Here is a 27,390-nt window from a genome sequence, read left to right on the forward strand (position 1 = left end):
ATTTACAATACACGAACTACTCTAATAGAGCATTCAGTAGCTGACCATGCATAGCTAAACAGAAGCTAGCTACTGAGAATGTATTTTTGTGCAAAGCTAAACATGCAGTTGATCTACAATTAATAATCTGAATTTAATATTTAATTGCTACAAATTAGGTATTACCAATAGTAAATAAAAATTCCATTATTTACTCTTGGTATTACTAACAGCATAATTAGTAGCACAAGTGATAGTCGCACCAAATATGTATAAATATTTAATATATCAAACTTGTACTAACTGGTTGCTATATTATACTGTAAAGATGTAAGTCTATTAATAGAGTTGTAAATAAAAATGTACAGGTGTATAGAATTAATTAAGTACTATCCATTAGGAAGTCTTCTAGCCATGCCACATCGAGGTATTCATCATTTATAGTTGGGAGGTAAGCATCAATGACCAAAGAAATTGAACTAGCAGCTTTAGAGTGAGTTTGATATGGACAACTTGTAATGTTACACAAACTAGATAGCGTTCCTTTAATAAGATCAGTTTGCTTATGAATAGGTCCATTTACAGTATATTGTGCACCAAATATATCCACTTCAGGAGCATTCAAGAACAGAAAACTTGCTGAGGTTATAATCTGTTTAATATCAGATACTAGATGCTGCAAGATAAGAGCCAAGTTGGGTGCCATCTGAATTGAGTCATCCAGGCCACACTCCTTTAACCACCAATAAGTACTGTTGATTCCACCAGTAGGATTTTTAATAGCATCTCTCATATGTATATTGACTTTACCAGCCATCTTTACTAGAGAATGCAATGTCTCGTTAAACTGTCTCAGTACATCATCATGTGGATCATGTAACTCAGGTGCTTTGTGTAAAGAAATTATTAAATCAGTGACTTCATATATGGCCAACTTGTTCATCAACTCTTGCAGTTCACTATAACTTTCATTAAAAGCAATCGCTGAATTGTTGATTAATCTGAGTTTGGGGAAAAGATCAATTGCAGGGGAAGCATCAACATATACTTTAAGGTTCTGTTCACTAGCCCACTTGGCCTCTGTCACCAAGAAGTCATTGTCTTTAGACATAACATAAGAATAATCCACAATTACAGAATCAAAGTGCCGGAAGAAAGTTGGACGACGATGTATTTCATCCATAAGAGAATTACTTATTTGCCACAAGTGAAGAACAACTCCATTAGGCCTTGGTTTGGGTGTGACCTTATAAATTACCTTGACCACATCACTATCTAATGTGACAGTAAACAGTCTTGTATCCACACCAGCTATAGTAGTATCTGTACTAACACCAAGATCAGTACCTTCATATCCATCTGGTAAATAACCAGTTTTGTTTTTCTCTGACTGATCCAATGGATGTTCTGTAACTTTAACAATGTTACCAACTGGACTAGTAAACGATAACGGTTGTTGACTCATCAAAGGATTAGTCACAAGAACAAGGTAGTCATTGTGTTGCAAATAATTCACTATAAATGACAGCTCTGCATTTGCCATCTGCAACACACTGGCTTGGGTCAGGAAGTTATCAAGTATCAATTGCACATGATGTAGCAGAGGGAAGGCAGGATATAGTGGAGTGTCAACATCATTCGTAGGTTTATTAATCATCTCTGATGAAATGGCATAAGGTGTTGTGAAGATCAATACGTAACCGGAGCTATCAGGTGGTTGATACATTAAAGCCAGTGGTTTACCATCTTTTGTTTGAGCTAGTTGTAAGATTTCTTCCTGATAGTGGCTACTACACACTGACATAGGATACTTCTCTGTCAAAAAGATAGTTCTGGAAAGGTTTATTGAGACAGGTTCTTCAGCTGAGTAGGTTTCACAAGTGTTAATGTCTAGTGTTATTTTTAAGAAGGGATAGAAATCATCCTGGAAAAGAACAAAATTATCTGCCGTTATGATCACATTTCCTCCAGATTTAATGTACTTCTCCAGATTGCTTGATACCTCTTTTGTATATTGTACAGTACTAGCAACAATCAGTGTATCATACCTCTGCATGTCCCACAGAGCAGCATCAGTCAATATGACATCCAACATGTCTCCATAAGGAGTTGCTGCACTAAAACCAGTTTCATTATGAAAATAGCCAGAGTCTTGATAGCGGGGGTAAATCAATTGTAGAAGAGCATCAGTAAAGAAGTCTCCCTCAGAATATGGCAGGTTATCCCATACCATATCCTCAATACTCTCATAGTGATGTCTAGGGGGTACCCATCCAGCATAGAAATCTAGGAGTAAACCAATAGTGGGAATATGAGTCCCAAATCTGCCAAACTTTTCAACCCAATTTTTAGCAGCATGCTGGATCATTCCAATGGGAGAAAATACATTGGATGTACCAATAAAAAAATCATTCTCAAATCCAACACAGGCACTGTTATACATTATGTGAGCATACATCAACCGTTTCATTAAATTTAAAGAAGTACCACAAGTTGGACCACTGTGGAGTTGGCTGGAGCAAGTATAGTTGTAGACATTGTTATCATCCAGTTTATGATCACCATCACTATATAAATAGTGCTTATTTGATGTAATTGTGTTATTTGTGTAATTCTTGAAGCCAAATTTGTTGAATATTGAGACCTTTCCCAACCACAGTACGCCATACTGCTTGCCTGCTCCGCGGATAAAGGAATAGAAAACTTGTGCATTAGGTAAACTTTGAGCAGTTTCTGCACCATTCAGGACATACAAGCCAGTCTTCATGAGATAATGTGGTAGTGTTAATGTGTTTAGTCCAAACATCTTGGGACCTAGGATGTCCTCAATCCCTCTAAAATGCACACGGAAGTTTAAGTATTGATGAAACTTGTCCATATTAGTTGGTAACATTTCGCGTCCATAAAAGCCAAAGTAGCGACCGTCTTGTTCACCAGCACTCATTCCAAGCCACTTGTCTCCAAGCTTCTTTTCTAAATAATCCAGTGAGCTGTTTGGTGGATAGAACTGTTGGGTAGGATACTCGGCGTAATCTTGTCCAACTCCAGGACCTGAACCAGGAACAAAGCCACGTATTCCTCCAATATATAAACCCTTTTCAGTAACATAATCTACAACCTCCTCAAAGTTTTTTGCAAACAACAATGCATAGGTTGGCTGTATTATTGATCCAAGACTTGTTTTGGGGTTTAACAAATAAAGATCAATGACACTCTTATAATCTACCACAAAGTCATGAATCTGAAAAGATCGCAGAGTCATAAACTTAGGGCCATCACCAAAAGTTCTGTAGGTTGGATGTTTAACAGTATATCTCTCATAATCTGGATGAGTACTTGGGTCATTCATGTAAGGATAGATGTTAACAGAATGGCCCAAACAGAAGAGGCATATAAGTATTGGATAAAATTGATTCATCTGAAACAGAAACAAATATTCATGACCACTTGATATAAAATAAGTACTAATTTTAGTTGGACCACTGACTTGTTGGAATTGTTATATATTTAGAGCCACAACTTGTTCTAATAGCCATTTACAATACAAAATAGGTTAACATTGATCAGGAAAGCAGTACATAGCTATGATAGCTTTAATTAAGTTGAAGTCTAAAGACAATATACATAGGCGGCAGAAGTGGGGATGTCTGAGTATCCCCAACAAGTTCAACTGGGAATGCTAAATTTCAAAGGTGCATTGCACAATAATATTCATGGCAGGGGTTTCATAAAGTGGTCAAGTAAGATCAAGATACCACTATAGTACAACAGTGAGTAATATATTGGAAACTCAGTTACATTTTAGTCACTGAAAATGCCACAAAATTCAATGTCCTGGTGCTTAATTTCAAACATTTCCTTAACATGAGCAACCTTTCTTCTCCTAATTAGCTTCAGTACGTTAGTGTAACCACAAGAGTATTACTGTACTTTACTCACTGTTGGATATTCTTGCCATTGCTGCCAGCAATAGGAGGGGTGTTCAGTTAGTTAGCATGAACAATGGTGCAGACACAACTGGACCGGAACATGCAGTAGGTGGCAGTACCCTACATGGACAACTGCTGTACAAAAATAACTACTAAGGCACATTAGCACGTTATAAATTATCACCTAACCTAGATCCATCTTTCTAACTTGTGATAACATATTATGGAGAATTTGACTTGGCTACTAAATGGGTTCAGTTTGAATACACATGGATCTGGCTCAGAGGAGGTTGGTCACGCTAGCCTTTGTTTCTTGGCTAAGAAAGCCACACAACATGCTTTGTGGCTGAAAGAAGGGCGCTGGGAACCATAATTTATCAATACTAATTCACGCATTATAGAATACTTTATATCAATACTGAGGTGTTGGAGTTGAATGGGTTGAACTTTTCTTTGAGATTACAAGATGTTTGATGACGCATGACTAACCTCCTCTGGATCTGGCTAGTCAGTATCATTGGAAAGTCGAGTAGTAAGGCTGCTATAGTTAAGTTACGGTAAAGGTTTTATTAGGGAAATATTTCACAATCGTTTAGGGAATCAGTTTAAGGAAAATCGAATAGTAAGTTAAGGACTATTAAGAATGCTGTAGACTCATCCCAATATTTTCACCAGTAAAGATAGGATCACAGCTATGTAATCAGTTAAACACCACTTCAGTAGTAGCTGAGTGGCTGGCTTTTTTTAAACATATGTCCATAATCATAAACACAGCAAGTCACGTGTTCCAAGTGGTTAATATATTATAGCAAAGTGTTGAACATAGGAGACTGTGATGCTACACACAAACTACAGTTTAAATACAGACCTGCAGACTTTCCACTGGGACTTATCAATCAGAGATTATAAGTGCCCGCTGGATGTACTTACTACACTTGTGTGACGTCACGTGAGCTATTTACCGTATAGCCTAAATATTTCAAGGGGGAAAATTTTTGCTGATTTTGCAGTTTTGGGGGTTACCAGCAAAAATTTATCCTTGAAACATTTAGACCACCATACTTTGGGAGTGTTTGTAAACTAGACAGATGCTAAAAGCATGTTGGGGCGAGCCTGAGTGTTGTAGTACGATGATTGTTGGTAACATTGTAACTATACCACAAGCTTGTTATTTCAGGAAGTTTGCCTCAAAAATGGAAATATGCGGTAAGCTGGAACCAGCAAATTAAGTGATTAATTGGTTAAGATCAAAGACTACTCAGCTCAAATCATTTTACCTGTAATATTTAGTAGATTATAGCTAAGTGTTGTACTGATTATATACATTTCTTCTCATATAGGTTATGGAACACTTCTTCAGCTCTAATAAATCATCACAGATTGCTGTCATCACGAGTTTTACAGAGACCACTGACTTCAGGGGCTACGTTTGTTTTGTGTTGTTTTTATCTACTTTTAATTACCAGTTTGGCACTGGAGGGTGAACACAGAAGGCTGAGCCTGTACGAGGTGCTTACCATGTACCGCCGGATATATAGCCAGCAGCATATTGTATGTATTAATAAGTTTTTTGTAATGCTTTGGGTTACGGGGAGTGGTTATAGTTTTGGGATAAGCAATGAATCAAATCACCTTGAAAACACGAATTGAAAATTTCACTAACATGTAATTGCCCAGTTTATAGACCTTGCATCTCTTTCTACAGCAGTTTCTGTCTCTCTTCTTAATCTGTCTCTTTGATTTCTCTTCCTTAGTCTTTCTTGCTTAACAGAATCTTCATTGCTGGCCATAGCATCAGCTGCTTCTGAGCAACATTTGGAACCACATGCCGTACCAATTTCCATGATTGTAAGGTAAACTGTCGGACACGTGACACTCGTACAACCACCCACATCTACACACAGTGTGGGGCTATCCGTGTTTGTAAGGGAAATTTTCGGACATGCGACACTTGTACAACCAACATTGACTACCGACTAGTGTGAGGCTCGCTCAGGCTCACCCCAACCAGCAAAAAAATTTTATTTTTAGCAACATTGGCAAGAACAATTAAAGATTGGAACACATTGCCAGTAGATCTCATTGAAGTTGCAGATGCTGGATTACAATCATTATTGTAATGGACAAATTTCATAATAACGAAAAAATCAACCATTGCCCCTAGCAACCTAAATTTTACATCATTTGTAGGTGTCAATGTTTTAAGTCACCTCTCCAAGTTTTAAAAGGATAGCATATATAAGTCATGAGATATGACATTTCGAAGTTGCAATTTTCCCATACATTGTCAATGAGAGGGGCAACAGTTGCCCCTTCTCGGTAATCACACAAATCGTGGGATTTAAAGAAGGTCATATCTTATGACCTACATACACTATCCATTTAAAACTTGGAAAAATTATTGTTGACATTCACACTTACAAATTATGTAAAATTGAGATATATGTACTTTTGAATTTTTGGTTTTTGCATGCATTGAAAAACCTGATTTTTGTGATTGCCCAGAAGGGGCAACTGTAGCCCTCTCACATAGATATGTATGGGAAAATCACAAATTTCAAATTGTCATATCTTATGACATATATATGCTATCCTTTCAAAATTTGGAGAAGTTACTTTAGACATTATCACCTAAAAATAATGGAAAATTCCGGTTGCTAGGGGCAACAGTTATTATTATATGCTATAAAGCCTTATTATGGAATTTGTCCATTGTATTGTATGTGTTTGGACAAATCTGAGCACACCAGCAGGGCTGACTGCTCAGTAATAATAATAATCATATTATAACCATTGCTCAACCCTCTGAGGCTCGCCAAGACTCATACCCACTGGCCAGACCTTATTTCCTTCCTCGAGGTGGCGCTAATCACAAAAGGGCGCTTATATTCTCTAACTGATAAGCGCCACCCCGAGGAAATAGGGGACTAAAGCTTGCCAGGCACCATAGATAATAGACACCCCATACTGGATTGGAAACTTCTAAGCGCCACCTAATCTATCCGCGCTTCGCGCCCCTTATACTGTACACAGTACCGGGAGTATATTTTATAAGAACATGTTTTGCTTACTGGTGAGTAGTAAACCTACCGCTATGGAATATAAGGTTTGGCCTATTCATAGTGGGTGTACTGATGTGTATTAGCTAGAAGTTTGACAAGCGCGAAAGGTGATACTTGACTAAACTGGAGCGAATATACCATGAAACATACCAGTACACGTAGCATTAGTTAGTAATAAGCATCAGCCTTACACTAAACTTGTTCACCCCGCCATTTTCACAAACATGTTCAAATACTTTTTATACGGAAAGCGCCTATACCAGTAGTAGGCCAATCGCCACCCAAGAAACAATCTACTAAACTTACTAGTTAAAGCAACCGAGCTGTATCCAGACAGTAAAACAGAATCTTCGAATGAAAAAGAGTGTTTGAAAACTTCAGGCGCGAAACGCGGATAGAACAGTAGTTTTGTATGGGCACTATACGTGTGCTTCCAATCCAGGTAGGGGTGTCTATTATCTATGCAGGCACCATAGATAATATACGCGCCATGCAGGCACCCAACACAACACATATTACATTACTTACTATCAGCCTCTGCAAAACGAGTGTAAACGTGTAAAGGATGACTTCACTTCCGCCACTGTTCATGTGATATGTCGGAATAGAGCGGTCGGCCCTAATCGATGTAAAATACTGAGAAATATGCGAAAATATTAATTTGGATACTGAAGTCGATACTTCATCTGAACATCTGCGTGTCTGACTGGCGATGGACGCTCCTTACAATCTTGAGACTGAGAATGATCTAGACAAAACTACTAGCAAAACTATAAACTCTGATTTAAACGATGGTGGTGAAACCCATTCAGTGATATCTGTAAGCAGTAGCGAATCGTCAGAAGATCCAGCAAAATATGAAGTAGACTCCATCGCATCTTCTGTTGAAGAGAGACTAACGTATGTTCACTTGTATACAAACAATAGGATATAATGTATGCATGAATAGAAAACCATGGTGTTCTTTTGTAGGCCGTGGTCAATGAATGCCGAGTCTGCATTTACCCCGAGATGCACCAATGATCTAGGATGTCGTTTGGCTTAACAAATGTACATATCCACCTCGGTATCCACAGAAATTTATTAAAATAGGAAAGTCAACAGCACAAACACTAGTGGTGTAACACAAGAGTGTAACATCACTAGCATGTTAACAAGTATGTGTCTGGAGACTATGGCTACAGTTTGTAGTTCTTATAAGTATGTGATGTTGCTTGAAATATCAGTAGGTTCACAAAATATGCTGTTATAAAAGGACCCATGATCATGTAGTTTCTAAGTGGGGTGTATTGTAGAGATGTAGAGGTTGAATAAGCTATGAGCATTTTTAATGTGAACAGGAAGATGGCTTGACCAACACAATGTGTCATTATACAAATACTTTTTGTGTTCAAAAGTGCCTTGTAAAGAAAATTAAACCAAATATGGTACCTCCACTATGCACACTGATTAGTGGAGCTCCTGAAGAGTTTGGTTTACAGCAGGCCATGTTCTTTCTAGTTGGGCAGTGACCTTAATCAGTAACTAATGTGTTGATACATTAAATAATGCATGTTGCCTTCTTTTCTCCCTCTAACAACAAACATAGTCAAAGTACTGTATGCAACAATGACAGGTTCTGTACTAATAATATGTATTTCAGTATTGACTGCTAATAGGAACTATATATAAGGAAGTAAGCATGACATCCATAGCATACAAAAAATAAACACATCATTTGATCTGAATTTCTTTTTAGCCTTCTCAAGTGCTATTAATGGCTTCACAAAACCCCATGTCAGGTTTCTTGGTAGAAGCCTATATAGTTAATGTGAAGGCTTATGACTGAAATTGTACAACTTCTTTTCCTTGAAACTAGTTGTGATAACAGTATATAATATCTATATAATCCAGGTGGAGGGGTCGGATGCAAGTTGCCTTACACGGCCACTATTTTCATTTGATCATTGTTTTACTGGTAGTGCTTGATGCGATGATTGTACTCTTTGAGTTGCTGTTAGACGTTGGAGCATTTGGTAAATATTGTACTAGCCTATACAGGTGTATGATGGTTATGTTACAGACAACATCGAGTGTGAAGGTGAAGACTTAGAGGAGCAAGCTGAAATGTGCCACTATAGCACAGAGTCGAGATATCACTGTGCAGCCCCTGTTGGAGTTGTTCCCATTAACCAAAGTGCAACTCGTTTATGTACTTGCAAATTCCGGGGTGGCAAAAGAGTATGCCGTGATTGTAAGTTGCTTTATTGTGTGATGTGGTATGTGCATGCATACATGTGTATGAGTAAATGTGTGCGTGAATGAGTGCTGTCTACATTCCTTGTGGCATCCAATGATTCTCTGAATGTGTGCCTCACTCTCAGCGTAAATACTTTTACATCAACTTATAATACTTTTGTATGGAAATAAGGATAATTTTGGTGAGCTATAGCTGGAAATACGTACATGAGACTATACTGTATCTTTAGAATAGATACTCATTATATGTTTAGAATGAGTATCCTTACCATTGTCAGTCATTTGTCACAATGAAATCCTGCATGTATAGGGCAGGCTTAATACACTGAATAGGTGCAGGATGTAGTGCTGTTGGAGTGTAGGTGTGCTTGTAGTAAATAACACAACTTTCTATTGGTGGGTCACTATTTTACTCATCGTGGAGAAACTCCTGCACTGTAGGGCAGATATACTGATGTTACATTATATTTCTTTTTGCCATTAGCTAAATGTCACGTAGAATCTGAAATGGTATTATTACACGTATGGCCTGCATGATAGGTACTACTATTATTTATTACTGTGTGGTAATGCTACTACTGTTGTTTAGCTTTGCTAGCTACGCATATCTCTACTGTTAAGCTTACCTACCTGTATTATTGTGCTTACATCATTTCAGTGTACTTGCAGGATACAGCCCATTTTTTAATGTGACATCACCATGTATGCATGCTATCAAGAGTTCATAATATATATATATATACTGAGGAGAGTGTCCCACTCTCATATACCCCTGTAGAAGGGCGTATCGTGAAGTTATGACGTAACACTTCTGAGTTCACCCGTTTTTCTTTGTATAATTAATGATGTCATATAGTATCGATTGAACGCATGCCTAACAACGTCGCTAGCAACCAAATGAACTCCAGCTCTAAGTGTTTCTCACCGAACTACAATCGTTCCTTAAGACCGGTTCGTAGACATTTCTTGCTAGGCCATTCGCGAATACGGCTATATCCTGAGCATCGCAAGTGTGAAATAGTCCTAACGATTCTTGCATTTTTATGGCTGCCCATACGTCACAAACCGTAACATCTTGTCGTTACATCATAACTTCACGATACGCCCTTCTACAGGGGAATATGAGAGTAGGATACTCTCCTCAGTATACATATTATGAACTCTTGGTGATACATAAATGGTATTGAAGTTTAATGCTTAAACATTAAATTTATACAGATGGTATGCAAAGGATAACTTTAAGCTTAATTTGTAACATATGTATCCACAATACAGCAAGTCCTGCACTGTAGGGGAAGGTACCAATGCTGTGGTCATTTCTTTTTTGAGTTAAAATGTTACAGGTATTGCCTGGACGGGTACACACCTGTGCAGTAAACATGTATACACATTACTATAGTTGTCTTAGCTTAGATGCATGCAGAACATGGTCACAACATTTCAGTATAACATTGCTTTCAGGCTTAAAAGTGATATCACCATGCATACAGTGTGAATACATGGTGCTGATATCTAATGCTTGTGACTTTTAGTTAGTGTGGACATGGTCCTGCATGTAGGGCAGGTACCAGTAGTATAGATGTGTGAACGTATGTATCTCTTTACAGTTGAGTCAGATGAAGGTATTAATCCTGCTGTGGTACTCCATGGATTTAGCTTAGCTATCCTGTGCATCTTTCTTATGGAGGTTAGTTGTCAGTAAATTAGTTGTTTATGGTATACTTTTGGTGAATAACCGATGTATTTACAACTACTATTACTGTATTTGGTAAGTGTACTATAATACATACATGCTCCTGTATGTCTGCATTCTATGTGGGTACACAGTACAAACAATTCTGGCTTTCTGTGAAGACTTGTGTTGGTCTGAGTAGTATGTATGACTTGTTTATGAAAGTAATCTGTCTATGAACTGTGTGTGCTGTGGTATTGGTTATCCAAATATTCAAGATATGAAATGCCTTGAGCTTGCAACACAGTCAGGTTGTCAGTGAAAGATAATGTTAAAATGACTGAGATACAAGAATACTTTTTATGCATGTAATCAAGAGTAAATATTATCATTCACTGTTGATGTAATGTATTTCATTCATTCCTTCAGTTCTGATTGTAGTGATTATGTTATTATATTTCATACCTAAAAGTGGGTATTAAGTATTCCTTTAAAAGAGCACCAATTGTGAATTTACTAATTCCTTGATGACATGGTCCATAAAAGGAATTATAATTGTATGAGGTGAAGGGTACAAGGTACACCACTAACTAATGGTATTGCCTGAAGGTTTCGTTGCTAGACAGCCTTTTAAAGCTAAATAGAATGACCTCACTTCCATTAACTGCCTGTTTGAGTTGCGAGCATGAAGCAGTTATCAGATAACGTATGAATTACTATAATTATATACATTCAGACTGGTACACCTGCACAACCAGTGCACTCACTACTGGTAAATTGGCTAACCACGTGTAGTGTTAGACTGAGTTTGATGTATACACAACAGATTGGCTTGACACGGAAGCCGGTTGTGAACTTACTGCACCCTTTAACAAAGTGGATGAGGAGTTAGCAACTATCATGTGGGTTGCCTAGTCATTCTCCAAGGAGACAGACCAGGCCCAAATGTGATGCTACAACTTCGTACACGATCACTTGAAGTTCTTCTCAGGACGTCCACACTTGACCACTTACACAAACAGTTGCTGTCGTCAGCAACAAAAACAGGCGGTTAACAAAAGTGAGGTCATTCTATTTATAGGTTTTATTATTTAAAAGGCTATCTAGAAACGAAACCTTGAGGCAGTACCATTTGTCAAAAATAAAAATAATAAAGCAGTTCCTTCATTCTAAAAGTGACAATTTGAGAACCCATGAATAAATATCTTGCAAAGAAAGTTGTACAAGAGGAAAGTTAGGCTTGTAAGGATAACAAAGTGGCACAGTAAGCTTAAAGTGATGAACAAGTAAACAGATAACTGAAAAAAACAATTATGCGTTGTGTTCAAAATTTGTTCCAATTTCAACATTCCATAGTCGCTAGTGATTAATGAATAGTTCCAGTAGCCACTTCATAGGACTTTAGCATTATCACAATTTAACTTTGCTTTTTTTTTCCTGTAGATTCTTGTTAAACTAATTGCATTTCGGCTGAAATTTTTTACTCACAAATTTGAGGTAAGTGTGTTTGTATGCTTGTGTGATTTTGCAAGTCAGTATGTTATTGTTGTATAGGTATTTGATGCTATTGTAGTGGTGGAGTCATTCATCCTGGATGTTGCCTCACTGTAAGTGTAGCTACCATGTTGATTCCTTACTTACAGTAACGTCATGTGTCTTGAATAAAGGCCTGCAAAGGGTACTATTTGGTTTGAGAAATATAACTCTTTTAAACAGTAACATTTTCATGATGACTGTTTCACTAATATGAGTATTTGTTAGCTTGCAATACACTTAAAGCACCAATGACAATTCGGACTTTTAGAAAATCCATTAATACACTTAAAGCACCAATGACAATTCGGACTTTTAGAAAATCCATTGTTTCCTATATAGGAAGGTGCTTTATAGGACACTTCAGTTGAATACTTTTAAATTCTAAAAGATAGCTTCCCTAGCTATGTATGTACATGTCCCCTGACCTCTCTTTGAGGAAGTTAGTCACACATAATCCTATGGTGAATTGACAGGTGTGATTGTGCAACCAACCTGGAATTTAAAATATTTTGCAGTTTGGCTGGCTTCCATATACAGTGGACCTCAGTTATCCGGACCCCACTTATCCAGATTCTCAGTTAACCGAACTATGGGAATGACTGCTCTATTAGAGTAGTGACTGTTCTACACCTACATATTGACACGAAGTACTCTAATGTGCATATCATATCATACCTCCCTGAGTCCTTCTTTCCATTTACACACAACATATTGTGTGACTTTCCTATAAGAGCTACATCATGCATATCTCCTGTGAATGTAAAGGCTGATTTAACCACAAATCATTGGTGTCACCGTTTGGGGTCTTCACAGGACACAACATGGAAACATAACTTGTTGGCATCAAAATGCTGGAGTCACCACAAGAGTTCGACTAGTATAGCAGACAGAACCATTAGTAAACAGCACAGGAGAATGTTGGCAATGTTCAACATGCAACAACCAAGACTAATCCTAACCCATGCTTCACTAAAATGCAATCAACGAAGGTGTATGGAAAAAATTGTAGCGAGTTAAATCCATTTTGTCACAGGCTATGGAGGCTTGTCACAGGCTATGGAGGCTTATCACAGGCTGCCGCAGACACCGGCTCTGTGCTTTTGACTCAGGCAGCAACACAGCTATTCGTGGCTACAGTGGAACCGAATCCCTTGGGACTAGGGGTGGTCCATAATGAAATTGTGTATAAATAACCTTAAAATAGCTTTTAAAACTTTAAATATCTGTATTTTCAACTACCCTAATAGGGGTGAGATCGTGAGACGGTTGATGACTCATGACCATTTCTTCTCACAAAGGAAATTAATTTGCTTTGTATTACCTACTGTATAAGCACAAAGTTTGGCAAGATGTATATTCACTTAAAATTTGTAATTACATTGACAAAATACATGCAACTGCATTGTCGTGTGAAAATAAATGTAAATTTGGCATTGTTACCAAATATCCCAATATAATTTCTACAATGTTACTTTGTACCTTTCTTCAGGCATGCTGAAGCAAACTTTGAGGCCTTCAACCTCCTGATTATACTGAGGTTGTGGCGTGTGGTACGTATTGTAAACGGTACGTGTGTGTGTGTGTGTGCGCGCGTGCGTGCGTGTGATATGCTGAACTACCACATTAATATTATGATTACTTGTTAGGTGCAATCTTGTCGGCCAAAGCTCAGTCAGATGCACAGCTGGCACAAGTACGAGGTGAAGCTCGCAAAACTATTCATATTCTCCACAAATTACAAGCTCGGTTTACACAAGAAATGGTATGTCATTTCAAACATAAAGTTCTGTCTCATGGCATTGCCTCTCTTTACATAGGATGAGAAGGATCGGTTCAAGAAATTACTGGAAGATCATAAAATCAATCCTGTTACTGGAATCAAAGCTAGTGAAAAAAGCTAACTGTGATCTTCACTCTTCATGTATTATATCATTCTAGCATTGAAATAGTGGTATTTTTGCACATTATTTTTGTACAAGTATCTACAGTATACCTTCACCATCTGTAAAATGTTTTTGCTAAGATCATACATATGCAGACCTTACAGCACTATCTACATTATTTTTGTACATATAGTATCTACAGTATGTCATCATCTGTAAAATATTTTTGATACATATGCAATGCTTTCTACAGGATGATCAAGACTAATGTGCAGTAGAAGGTGCACACTGCATATGGCAGAAAGTAGCCATGAAAGCTAGGAACACACTGCAAAGTAGAAAAGTACTGCCATAGATGTTATGCCAGCAGGCTACCCACAAATACCTGGTAGCCCAGAGGTGCATCCTAACAACAAGATAATAGTATGCATAGGCGATTCTAAGGGGGTTGGGGAATTCCCCTGCTGAATAATAACTTTTAAAATCTTGGGGAAAAGTTGCAGTATAGATTGGCATTGTTATATTTAGCAGTTTTCATCATGATGATTTTAGGCTGTTTCAAGTTGCAAAAATCCTGCAGCTTCTGGGGGTTGCACCCCCAGCCTCCCCCCCCCCCCCCCCCTAAAATTCTACTTTGTATTACAGCTCGTATTACAGCCATACAATAGTCATGCTGTTCCCTACTTGGCCCTAGTCTGGCGGCGCCCGTCTGTAGGTCAGGTCTAGAATCGTCACTGATAGTATGCCTACTTCATTTATCACTTTTCATCTACTTATCCCACTCCATTCAAATGTTCGACATATAAAACATTCTACCATATATGGGAAGCCCCTTATATTATTATCAGAGGTGGGGCTAATTGAAGCAGATTGTGGTTTGTACAAACAATTGGCGGGTGCCGCCAGACTACACAAAGTGTGTGAGAGCTGAAACTGAAGCAAGGCGTCGATTGAACAGCGATAGATTCCTCGATAGATCCTTAACGGTACAGTGCGAGACTTAAATTAAGTTATGCATACAGCTAAAACTTTTTCGCTTGCTCAGCTCCTTGGTGGGCGGAACCTAAAGTGATCCTGGCCTTATTGGACCACCATGGCCAGTGTATCACAAAAAAAAATCCTCTGCTATTAGGCACTACTGAAAGTGATCGAGGTCATTAAGTTAAGTATAAGTAGTTAGTTTTATAGGCATCTGGCATTGATTGTCATTTGTCCTTCAGATCACCTTTCCAATCATATTGTCTTATTGTTGTACCTACCATCCTTGTAATTTTGCTGTGTATCTGTAAAGCAATGAAATAAAAATAAAATAAATAGGTCCGTGACTCCGGAGCAGCAAGTGAATATAGCTTCACTAGTTCGGAGACTACTTGATCCAGTAACACAGTATGCCAGGGCAAGCCGGCTGGCTTGCGAACATCTCTTTGCAAACATCAACACACCACCTTAAAGTGTATTGAATTGTGGGAGGGTAAGTTTTTAGGCAAGCTAATCGATGTAGCTATCAGTGTATTCAACTAGTAAAGTTGCAGCTGGTAAGGCTATGGTTGATGGGTTCACTACCCTTCTTGGCAAAGCTGACACTGCATGAGATTGTGTTTACGACCAGAATACAAAGTGTGGATTTACTGGAATTACATTCTTTGTTCATCTTGTATGCAGTATCGCTGTAGATTGCATTTACCAAATACCTTAAACAGTGGCTTCATTTACCTTGAAGTGGTTCCAGAGTCATCATTTGCTCTCCCAGTATTTCCTTAACCAGTCACCGGATCTGATCCAATGTTTCAAGAGTTGGCTGATGACATTGGTTCTGCATTTTTCTGATAATCATCATGGAATGCTTACCCAGGACACGAAGCAGTTAGTTGCCATCTCTTCTGCAAAGAAATTGTATCTTGCCAAAAAAGAAAGTTGCTATTGATTAGGAAACAGCTCAGTGTGCTTAAACTGGAGTCCCTAAGTGTACAGTGTAAATTTAAAGATGCTGCTTCTCTTGAAGCATCAAGCCATTTGCAGAACCAACTTCTACTTAGTTTTCATCCTGGCGAACTATCATTCATATTGCATGTCTCCTCTGATATACTCTTCCGACTCCTATCATTATTGGCGAATTCAAGCTAGTCACCTTTGTAAAGCCCCCCAACGTACAACTGCATATATTTTAAATGGCTGTCATGTTGCACTTCGACAAACCTATGTGTTTATTGTCATCAGTTACACTGTGGAGATGCTGTAGTTTATGCTGATACTAATGGCCAGTGATATCCCACCATCTATAGTATACCACCTGATATAATGAGCACCATCATAGCATTCAACTGGTAGAGTTGACAGGTCTATTCAACACCACCGACCATCTACAAGCAGCTCATGAGCACAAATCTAGTAAACCTAAGTATCATTTCATAGCTGGATCATTTAGGGTACAGAATGCAAATAAAAATCAGCTGCTTGGGACATTTTCATCAGAGCTTTGCAAGCTACACTTGAACAGTCTGTAGCAACTATCTTGAGCAAAGCTGCTCAGAGAGCTATCACTTCATCACAACTCTTCTTAGCGAGTGGTTGTCTGAATGGAACACTTGATTGTAATTTAGTTATCAGTGTCCTTGCTTAATATCATGTGTTCATTCGTACGTCATGTTCTGGTTTATATTTGTACTTTCCTGCCATGTTTGTACTGTGAATTTTGCACGTATAGTCACATGTGTCTGAGGTATTGTAATTGTGTGTTTCAAACATCCTAATGATGGTTTTTTCTCTCTCAAGCTCTGATAAAACAAGATTAGCTATGTGCTCTCTAAATGTATGCTGGATGTTTAGCTCTATAAGTACATATGATATTCTACTTGTATACTGTACTATTAGATTCATGTTATATTCTTCATCAGACAATGGATGTTCCTCAAAAACTTGAGACTTCAGAGAACAACGTAGATGTTACTACTAGTAAAACTATTGACTCTGATATAAACGATGATGCACATTCAGTGATATCTGCAAGCAGTAGCGAATCGTCAGACGATCCAACAAAGTATGAAGTGGATTCCATCGCATCTTCTGTTGAAGAAAGACTAACGTATGTTCACTTATATACAAACAATAGGATATAATATATATATGAATAGAAAACCATGATGTTCTTTTGTATAGGGTATATGGTTAAGTCTACATTTATATTTATGCATACATACTTGCTGCTAGTAATGATTCGCCATTAGTTTGAGGTACATTGCACAAGGCTGTAATGCTATGCCATCTAAGTTCAAAGGGGAAAATATTTTCCATAATGTGCTAATGTGTACTATCTTAAAAAGTGTGATTTATTTTCTTTTATATGGCAACAAGAGTACACAATAATAGAGAAGTGATGGCACTTTGTGTGAACCTGACACAGCCATTGTCACAACCCTGGCATGGAGACAGTGAAATGGCCACAGTGAGCCTTATCTGCAATTATGTCATAATGCAAAAATGGTGAAAACTTTGTACACAGAGCCATTAGAAGGGATAATGTTTTTGAGGTGTTTTCCATGAAGAAAGCAGGTGAAAACTCTGGTAAGATATATTCCTATGTAGTGGAATGCATTTTCGTGCTTCTCGAAAAATCCTAGGTCTGCTTTTGAAAACAAAACCAGACTTAGGAATTTTCAAAGCGCACGAATATGCGTGCCCCCACATAGGAAGATTATAAATAAGTCTCCAGAATTTTCTCCTACTTTCTTCACAGAGAACATCTCAAAACGTTATCCCTTCCAATGGCTCTCTGTACAAAGTACCCCCACTCTTTTTGCCATTTTTGCATTATGATGTAATTGCAGATAAGGCTCATTACCCCCACTAACATAGATGTCATAGAAATTAACCAATTAATGGTTACAAACACAAAATGATCGTAATTCCAATACAATGATCATATGTTTCATTGTCATCATTGTAAGTCTTGTTTAGATTCAGTGGCCATTCAATATCAATGCCTTCAAGTTCAACCTTCTTGCCACCATACCTCAGGCCACACTCACGAACAATAATTAGATAGTTATACAAACTGCTCATTACTCAAATAGCTCACCTTTCCTAGTCGTTCTCTTGTCCTCTTGTTTGATTGCACCTGCATGTCCCAACAAATTCTGGATCTCAAATTGTGTGATAATTCTGAACCTTCTGCTAATCACAAGTAGGTACTAGTTTTCTAATGGCATATCAGGTTAGAATAAACTGTATTAGCTACTTGATTGCAACTCCGGATTCATACATCTTAAACCAGTTAAAATGGGTAGGTAAAAACAGTGGACCCGGGGACCAAGGACCCGGGACCAGGCCAGGACCAGGCTGGGATCCGGGGACCCATGAGAATCCAACTCTTTTTTGAATTTTATACAGTTCACAACATTCTATACTTGTACTAAGTACCTCTGCTAGTAGTCTTGCATGGCCAATCCACTTTTTCTTCCGTCACGGCATCTCGCACAACGCTTACCTCTGAAAAGTGTCTGAAGCTGACTGCGTCTATAGGCCACTACCTGCTGCACAATAAGCATACTAGTCTATTATGCCACCTAACTACTAGAGTAGTTTAGGGACATGCACCATGACGTATGAAGAGCTGCTGGAACTTACTTAGCTTGGCTTAGCTAGTAATTACTCACCTGCTGCACAATGAGCGTGCTAGTCTATTATGTCACCTAGCTACTAAGTTTAGAAACATTGTGCAAACAAATATTCTGGGGAAATAGCGAATGACCTATAATTAATGCAGTCAGCTTCAGACACTTTTCAGTGGTGCTTATAATTTCTAATTGGTGAAGCATCGTGTGAGATGCCGCGAGGGGGGGAAACATGGATTGACTACACAAGACTACTTGCAGAGGTACCTAGTACAAGTATAGAATACTGTGAAGTGTATAAAATTCCAAGAAGAGTTGGATTTCCGTGGGTCCCCGGGTCCACTGTTTTTACCTACCCAGTAAAAACACCATGTACACTTGTGAACTACAGAAAATATAGTACTCGGGTGTGGTCTTGAGCCAAATATAGTGTTTGGCTTCACCTTGTGCCATATTTGTATCTCAACCACACCCTTGTGCTATATTTTCCATAATATTATTGTGCTCTCTGCTGTGCTTTATAGTATTTAATGTATGTGCTACCATAGCCACCTCACTGGTTACAATGTTGGTGTATCAATGTTAATCCACTTGATACACTTGTATAGTTTATTATCAATAAGCATCATACAGCAAAAAGTTTTAACTGCATGCCGGCAGTGCAAATATGGTACATTTCATCCATGATTATCCAAACTTCAGCTTTCAAAACATTTCAATTATCCAAATGCCAAAATGGCTGAGTATTTTGTTGTCAGTGTGCATTCTATTAGTGTGTTTTATTACTGTACAATATATGAAGCTTCATATGCAGTGAGGTATACAGATCAATGCCATTCATAGTCTAACTCTAGGAGCAAGTGTTTGGATGATTGAGGCCTATCGTACACACATAGCAACACACTGTTTTCAGCTGGCACATGGCCATAGCATCGCATTGTGTTATTCACATGTGAAATTGATCCTGAAGTAAAATCGTGGTTATATGAGTGAAATGAGCAAATGTAACACTAGTATTTCCTTCACACTGCACAAAAATGTAGCTCTTAATAACATGTTCCAGTCCTATATCTGGAGGTTATGTGAGCCTTGAGAGTTTGATGTGTGTGTGTACACTCAGTAGTGAAACCCATAGAGAGCAAATGAAACACTGGGCTGCCAATTAGGGGCCAGTGCTCATATCACATGATCCCCCCCCCCCTCGGGCCTTTGTCAAATCGTCAATGATATTTGAGATTTGCTGCATGTGTAATGCTTGCAAAAAAAATATAATAAAATGGTATACACCCTTTTTATCATTATCACATCCAACATGCCAGATTACATTACCTTGATCTAGAGCATACAGACAATCTTATAAATATCATTGTACCTGCCAATCATAGCCCTAGAGTTTGGTTTGCATAAACAAAAACTCTGAGGTCACTACTACTGCTAGCAATACACAAGCAGTGACACAAAGGGGTTTAGCCAGATGGAGATAGTGAATACAGGAGTCATTCCTTCAGGCCACAAGACACACATGGCATGAAGGCCACTATGTGACACATGGCACACAGGCTGCCTGCACAAAAATACAATGACATAGGCAAAGCCCATCTGTCAGATATCTTACCATCCCCCTCCTCTCTGTCAGCTGTAGCATTATCTGGGTATAGCCCAGCATTGTTTGAAGTAGGGCAACAGTAGAACCTCTTAAATGTGGAATCCTTGCTCCAATCTGCAGTCCATAGTATGTCAGTCATCAAACTCAGCTGCTGCTGTACTGGAAGCTCCATCAACTGAGTGAGCCTTCATGATTGTTGTATCAATCCCACGATGTCCTGTGTGCTAAACTCTGAAAGATAATTGCTTTGTGGGGCTTGAAGTAAGTGGGTTAGGCTGATCTGATCCACCAGAACAAAACTGACTGGTCTTTTCTTCATGGCATTTTAAGCACTGAACAACACAGTTTCTTGTCCTGAGGAAAAGCCTCACATACCACCTGCCTGGGGGTTCCTCTCCCTAGAGAGGTAAACTCAAAGTGAACACCATTTGGACAGGTTGGTATTGGTATTGCAGGAAAATGCATGGTCCTACTACCACACTAAATGATCAACTCCATAATAGTCATAGAAGAATAATGAAGTAGGCATGACATTCTTAGCATAAAAATAATAAACACAGTTTAATTTCTGAATTTTAACTATGATATGTCAGGTTTCTTGGGTAGAAACAGAGTGCAGAGGCTTGTGTAATAATTTATCTTGTTTATCTGCTCCAGATGGAGGGGTCGGATGCAGGTCATCGTACATGGCCACTATTTTCACTTGATCATTGTTTTACTAGTAGTGCTTGATGCGATGATTGTACTCTTTGAGTTACTGTTAGACGTTGGAGCATTTAGTAAGTATTGTACTAGCCTGTATGGGTGAGTGACGGTTATGTTGCAGATAACATCGAGTGTGAAGGTGAAGACTTAGAAGAACAAGCTGAGCTGTGCCACTATAGCAGAGAGTCGAGAGATTACTGTGCAGCCCCTGTTAAAGTTGTTCCCATTAACCAAAATGGAAGTCATTTATGTACTTGCAAATTCCGGGGTGGCAAAAGAGTATGCCGTGATTGTAAGTTACTTTATTGTGTGATGTAGTGTGTGTGTGTGTGTGTGTGTGTGTGTGTGTGTGTGTGTGTGTGTGTGTGTGTGTGTGCGTGTGTGCATTGGCCTGGTAATCAAAAGATTCCCGCTTGGCTACGTCAAATTGGTGTTGTCGTTGTTTCTCTGGGTGGGTGTGATGTGTGACTGTGATAGCATAGCAGCTGAAGGGGCTTTGCTTTATGTGTGTGTGTGTGTGTGTGTGTGTGTGTGTGTGTGTGCATGTGTGCACATATACACTATTGGGATATCTCATAGCTGTTAAAATCAATGTACTCCAATAGTACACGTAGTCCATTAAAAGAATTTCACTAAAGCTCTACTAGACTCCAAGGAACAGTCTGTGAGCTGAAATTGAACCTCTTCTTATTATGATTCTGAACAAATTGATTATATTCAGGAGACTAGCCCAAATATTTCATGAAATCACAAGTGAACAGATTTTATTCTAAAAGTACTTGTAACGGTGAGAATTCAATATTTAAAGAGATTGTTTTAAATTTTTGGAGGGAAATAGCTGAGGCTATAATGATTACATAGATATGGCAAACAAAACTTCCTGAGAAGTGGGGTACTTTGGTAATTCTTTTCACCACTGTGCTATTATCTCACTATTGTGCCAAACATCCTGCCATATCTAAGTTGAAATTCTAGTTGTGCTTTTTCATATACTGGTTCATAAACTTTGCATGGTAATGCTTTGAAAAATCATTCCAAAAAGCAACTCTTTAATGGTTAAATCAAAAATCCTTCTATTAACAGTTAAAATATAAAAGTTTAAGCGTTTTATAGACCATGTGTGTGCCAAGGTGTGGCACTTTATTAAATCATCAAAATAACGCATCCACCATTTTTTTGAGGGAAAAAAATGTACGTATTCTATGCCTATGAAATTTTTTAATGCTAATGTGAAGGAATCGTGCTAAAAAATATAATATCGCTGGTATAAAGTAAGTTACTCAGTGAGTAAAACTATATAACATATTTGCTGCATGGTGAGTTATTCCGCCTAGGGAAGGTTTTTGCAATAGAACACTTGATACTTTTGCCCTCACTTTTCTTGTAAACTATCATGAAACTTGAAGTTGTAGCAATTTTTCCGGTTTTTGTCAGACCACTCTATATGGCAACAAGTCTATGGGCTGAACCTTTAGACCCCACTTCTAGAGATTTTATACTCAATCATGCTACACACATCTGCATATTAAACGGTGACAAAAGTTGTGGAATGTGACCACTGTATCCCGTACGGCTTGCATCTTGAGCATGCTACCGCAAAGAATTTATACTTGTGACTGAATCCTAGATCCACCCCTGAAGATACTTTAGTAGAGATTACAGTAGTGTACAAAGCTTTGTGCATATCACTTAGTGTTATGTATTATATCTTGTAACTTTTACAGTTAGATCAGATGAAGGTGTTAATCCTGGTTTGGTACTCCATGGATTTAGTTTAGCTATTCTGTGCATCTTTCTTATTGAGGTAAGTAGTAACTTATCATAAAACACTGAGGAAATTTAATGGCATGTTTGATCAAACACTATCATTACACAGTGTGTATGTACAACAATGTGCATTTGTGCATTTCATGTGGGACAAACTATTCTGGATTTTTGTAAGGATTTGAGTAGGTCTGAGAAATGTGTATGGTTTGCTTGTGAAATCAGTGTATGAACTATGTATGGTGTGGTATCCAAAAGTCAAGTGAACAATGAATTTGAGAAGTCTTGATCATGAGCTTCACTACATTAAATGAGCTGAAATGATTGTATCAAAATAACTGCTAGTACATGCAGTGTCCAAACAGCATCATGACTGTTCTATTAGAGTATTTTGTCTAAGGTGTGCATTCTATTAGAGTAATTGAACGAGATCTGTGGATATACATTTTCTAGAAATACATGCATGGGCACATTTTGTTAAAGTTATGTGTGCATGTCAGACATCTAATAGATTAGTCATTATAATTGTTATGAAGTTTGAAAGAAGGAATACATTATACAGTGGTCCAGCCCTGAGTACATTCTGAACCTTCAAATAATCACAAAATTATTGCAATTAGCATATTTTTAAGTTTATTACAGTAACATTTGTTTATACCTACAGATTATTGTTAAACTAATTGCATTTCGGCTTAAATTTTTTACTCATAAGTTTGAGGTAAGTATTTGTACACACAACATGTCAGGCCAATATTATATTGCTGTTGATGTACAGGTGTTTGATGCTATTATAGTAGTGGAGTCATTCATCTTGGATATCGCCTCACTGTAAGTGCACTGTAAGTGTAGCTGCATGCCATGTTACAAATTTTGAGACTTTCTAAGGAACAGTTCCCCCAGATAGACAATATGGTAGACTCTGAAGTCCCCATACCAGACTACATGGCTAATATATACATGTCTTACCAACTATCATCTTAATTATGTGATCAGCTTTAGAGTGTATATATTTGTAGTTAGGATAGTTTTATATAGGATTATCATTTGCAGCAGTATTAGTAGAGATCATGAAGGGTTGTACTTCTCACTAGCTAAACTTAGCCTTCATGACAACTTGCCAGTATTGGTCAGGTATAGTCAATAAAACGTGTCTTTAGAGTGTCCTGGAACACTTCTGGTGAGTTTGTTACACTGGTCTGAAGGCATCAGTTAATAGTTAGTAAGTACAAAAATTACATTAAACAATTCACAACAATCTCTATGGGCTTAATTTCTTCACAATTTGACTCAGTTCGCTTGGGTCCAAGACTTACATGGTATATGCAATGGTATGCATCATGGATTTACCTTTTAGTTTCATTTTGCTGGCTTTATGTGATGTCTTTCATAATAAAAAAAACAACAACACATTATGCCCTTCCAACAGTCAAAGTAAACATGCGAGCTTTCCACTATTGTTCTTCATATGTATATATAGGGAACGTGTAATGGGCAGAACACACTTTAATTTTTTAGAGGTGGAGGAAGGTGAAAAAGTTGGAGGGGGGGGGATTCAAAAATTATTTGAGTTGACACTTGTATAGAAGCTGGAGGCTTGTTCATGGTTGCAGTGATTACAACAGTGTAGCACACTCAGTATGTAAAGCATGCTCCTTTTAGGGGGTCTGGTTGGCATGCTTCCCAAATTTTTTTTTGAAAAATACGTGCTACAAGATTGAATCTTTTTGCAAAAATATTGTCAATTTAAATCTTTTTGGTATGATGAATCCTTCCACTATATGATATATAGCTGCCAGTTTGGAAATCATGACAGTATTTAATTACTTAACACTTGTGACATCACACAAGGTAATTATTGGAGGAGCTCTGCCCCTCTCATCTGAAAGTTGGGGGGGGGGGCTCCAGCCCCTCTAGTCCCCACCTTCCGCTGCCACTGTAATACTTAAAAGTGATGATCTCATACTATACTGGCCTTACACTAATGGCAAGCATTTTAGTTCAGAATATTGGACACTTCAATGAAATAGAGACTAGTAATTTATCACATGGCCTTAATTTTTGTCAGAAAGTTTCTTCAGTTATAAGCCTTGTGTTGGTATATTTTGTCATCAGTTTCTTACATGAGAAGTATACTGACAAAACAAGAGTTATGCAACTGTCACATGCATCTGAAATGAGAATATTACATATGGCAAAACTTTAATTTAATAACATTTAATTCCTTGCCAAACGTTTAACTTGTGTAATTTTCTTAAGGAATGCTGAAGCAAACTTTGAAGCCTTTAACCTCCTGATTATACTGAGGTTGTGGCGTGTGATACGTATTGTGAACGGTATGTATGTGTGTGTGTATGTGTGTGTGTGTGTGTGTGTGTGTGTGTGTGTGCGTGTGTGTGTGTGTGTGTGTGTGTGTGTGTGTGTGTGTGTGTGTGTGTGTGTGTACTGAACTACCACACATTAATATCGCCATTACTTGTTAGGTGCAATCTTGTCAGCCAAAGCTCAGTCGGATGCACAACTGGCACAAGTACGAGGTGAAGCTCGCAAGACTATTCATATTCTCCACAAATTACAAGCTCAGTATACACAAGAAATGGTAAGTTTAGTTCTGCGGCTATATAATCTGTATCATAGAACTGCCTGTATTTACACAGAATGAGAAGGATCGGGTCAAGAAAATACTGGAAGATCATAAAATTGATCCTGTTACTGGAACCAAACCGGGTGAAAATAGCAAACTGTGATCTGCACTGTTCATAATTCTAACATGTATTTAAATAGTATTTTGTGGTATTTTGCATTTTATTTACAATGCTACTATTATGAATTGTGTGGGCATAGACAGGTACAAGTAGAAAATGTGCACTGATACACTCAGCCAATACTGTATTCAGGACATGCTGGCTGAATGATTTGGTAGCTAGGCCACTGGCCATTTTGGTAATTTAGTATTTGATGACAATTTTAAATTAATTCAAGTATTTGATTTTTATTAAAAATTAAAGCAAAAATAAATTAAAATTATATGCTATACATAGTACAGGTTTGAATGCAGAGAAGGTCTCAGATCCCGGTTGTTATGGCTCCTCTGGTGCATGCCTAGGCTGTATGTTGCAGGAGATCAAATCATCACTGGGTCTGGGATTTTTTTCTGCTTTCTTCATGTTTCTGACTTCCTGTATTCACAGGCTTTAAGCTATCTCACAGGTCCCTAGTGGATGGCATTCACAGAATATACATATATGTATCAGGAATCTGGTATTGACATGAATTTTCAGTGCAGACCTTTCACTGTACTGAAAAACTAAGATTAAAACCATCATTAGTTGAAACAGTAGCAATAGATGAGCCTTTAGGCACATGCGACCACTAAAACAAGACCATCCTTAGTGGTCCTGAAACTTGTTTTCTGAGGTCATTATGATATAATTATGTGGCATGCCCAGAGGAAAATTCAACCATTGAATTTGAAAGCAGTTCTGACTGAAAATTACTAATGGGAGTTGCAATACCATAGCTATCATCTAAGTATTATAGTAGCTGTTATACTTTAGATTTTTTTCTCCCTGGGGTAACCAACACCCCATGCCATCACCTCTAGCATTTAGATGATAAAAATGTTAGACAATACTGAGATCATAAAGAGCATGAGCTACTTGACCATCATTAGCTATAGTGCAGGACAACCCTGAACAAAGAAAAATGACTAGCTTAGTGCTGTATTAGTTAAAAAAATTGGTGGTCCAGCCTCCTTTGTTAAATGCACTACACTGTAAAAAATATTGGTGGACGTCATCGGAAAAAGTTAGTGAAATTCTTGCCACAGATCTCACTGGAGCTAAAATTAGTGACCATCACTGAAAATTTATCCTACTTGTCACAGATAGCTATACACTCATGTTAGTTTAGAGCCATAATTATATTATATAACTAGTTATGCTGTGCAAAGTACATGTTACGTACTATGCACAATTTACTCTTCAATGCTTGTACATCTGCATGCAGTTTGTGGGGCCCTAGATTTGGCCCCTACTTTTGTGAACATGTCCTTTTTTTACAGCTAAATTGTTTTTGCACGAGAATGGCTAAGCAAAAGAATCATTCACTTTTTGATAAAAGCACCAAACTTGGTACAATATTCATACTATTTCATAGATAAGGTGCCATCAAAATTACCAATCACATCATGCTTAAAAAACTTGACAAATAAAACCAATAGAAAATGTATTGGGGAAGCCATAAAATGCTTAATAGCAATTATACTGAAAGTTTGAATCTGCATAGACAAGCAAGGGATGGTCATATCCAACAACTGATCAAAGGAAGTGTTCATCCAGGTCATTAGCTTGCAATGTCAAGAAGAACGAAAGGTTCAAGGTACATGAAGCCATATATATGTACTATAT

At 37.9% G+C, this 27,390-nt stretch overlaps 3 protein-coding genes across 3 annotated transcripts; 2 read left to right on the forward strand and 1 right to left on the reverse strand.

Annotated features, from left to right (window-relative positions):
• Window positions 1-284: 284 nt before the first annotated feature.
• Window positions 285-7,880, reverse strand: LOC136262403 (uncharacterized). The gene is made up of 2 exons (XM_066056655.1): window positions 7,499-7,880; window positions 285-3,397 (listed from the first exon to the last, which is right to left on the reverse strand). Exons 1-2 carry the CDS (start codon window positions 7,559-7,561, stop codon window positions 362-364), a joined length of 3,099 nt encoding a protein of 1,032 aa, XP_065912727.1. The 5' UTR covers window positions 7,562-7,880; the 3' UTR covers window positions 285-361.
• Window positions 7,589-14,567, forward strand: LOC136262405 (voltage-gated hydrogen channel 1-like). Its single transcript, XM_066056660.1, has 9 exons — window positions 7,589-7,870; window positions 8,864-8,985; window positions 9,033-9,203; window positions 10,816-10,895; window positions 12,324-12,377; window positions 12,435-12,487; window positions 13,906-13,982; window positions 14,063-14,178; window positions 14,234-14,567. Exons 1-9 carry the CDS (start codon window positions 7,683-7,685, stop codon window positions 14,315-14,317), a joined length of 945 nt encoding a protein of 314 aa, XP_065912732.1. The 5' UTR covers window positions 7,589-7,682; the 3' UTR covers window positions 14,318-14,567.
• Window positions 14,568-15,159: 592 nt separating this feature from the next.
• On the forward strand, window positions 15,160-25,822 carry LOC136262406 (voltage-gated hydrogen channel 1-like). Its single transcript, XM_066056661.1, has 10 exons — window positions 15,160-15,285; window positions 17,194-17,381; window positions 21,173-21,294; window positions 21,342-21,512; window positions 22,945-23,024; window positions 23,649-23,702; window positions 23,760-23,812; window positions 25,241-25,317; window positions 25,465-25,580; window positions 25,639-25,822. The coding sequence occupies exons 2-10, from the start codon at window positions 17,197-17,199 to the stop codon at window positions 25,726-25,728; spliced, it is 948 nt and encodes a 315-aa protein (XP_065912733.1). The 5' UTR covers window positions 15,160-15,285; window positions 17,194-17,196; the 3' UTR covers window positions 25,729-25,822.
• The last annotated feature ends 1,568 nt before the right edge of the window (window positions 25,823-27,390 follow it).

This window comes from Dysidea avara, chromosome 7, assembly GCF_963678975.1.
Source record: "Dysidea avara chromosome 7, odDysAvar1.4, whole genome shotgun sequence".
Lineage (NCBI taxonomy): Eukaryota > Metazoa > Porifera > Demospongiae > Dictyoceratida > Dysideidae > Dysidea > Dysidea avara.

Excerpts from the sequence above, each read along its gene's own strand:
- LOC136262403 (XM_066056655.1), bottom strand. The coding sequence starts at position 7,561 with ATGAACAGTGGCGGAAGTGAAGTCATCCTTTACACGTTTACACTCGTT. Across the intron at positions 3,398-7,498 it reads TCGTTTTGCAGAGGCTGATA|ATGAATCAATTTTATCCAAT; the intron begins GTAAGTAATGTA and ends TTTCTGTTTCAG.
- LOC136262405 (XM_066056660.1), top strand. The coding sequence starts at position 7,683 with ATGGACGCTCCTTACAATCTTGAGACTGAGAATGATCTAGACAAAACT. Across the intron at positions 12,378-12,434 it reads TTTTTACTCACAAATTTGAG|GTATTTGATGCTATTGTAGT; the intron begins GTAAGTGTGTTT and ends ATTGTTGTATAG. Across the intron at positions 13,983-14,062 it reads TGTGGTACGTATTGTAAACG|GTGCAATCTTGTCGGCCAAA; the intron begins GTACGTGTGTGT and ends ATTACTTGTTAG.
- LOC136262406 (XM_066056661.1), top strand. The coding sequence starts at position 17,197 with ATGGATGTTCCTCAAAAACTTGAGACTTCAGAGAACAACGTAGATGTT. Across the intron at positions 23,703-23,759 it reads TTTTTACTCATAAGTTTGAG|GTGTTTGATGCTATTATAGT; the intron begins GTAAGTATTTGT and ends GTTGATGTACAG. Across the intron at positions 23,813-25,240 it reads ATCTTGGATATCGCCTCACT|GAATGCTGAAGCAAACTTTG; the intron begins GTAAGTGCACTG and ends AATTTTCTTAAG.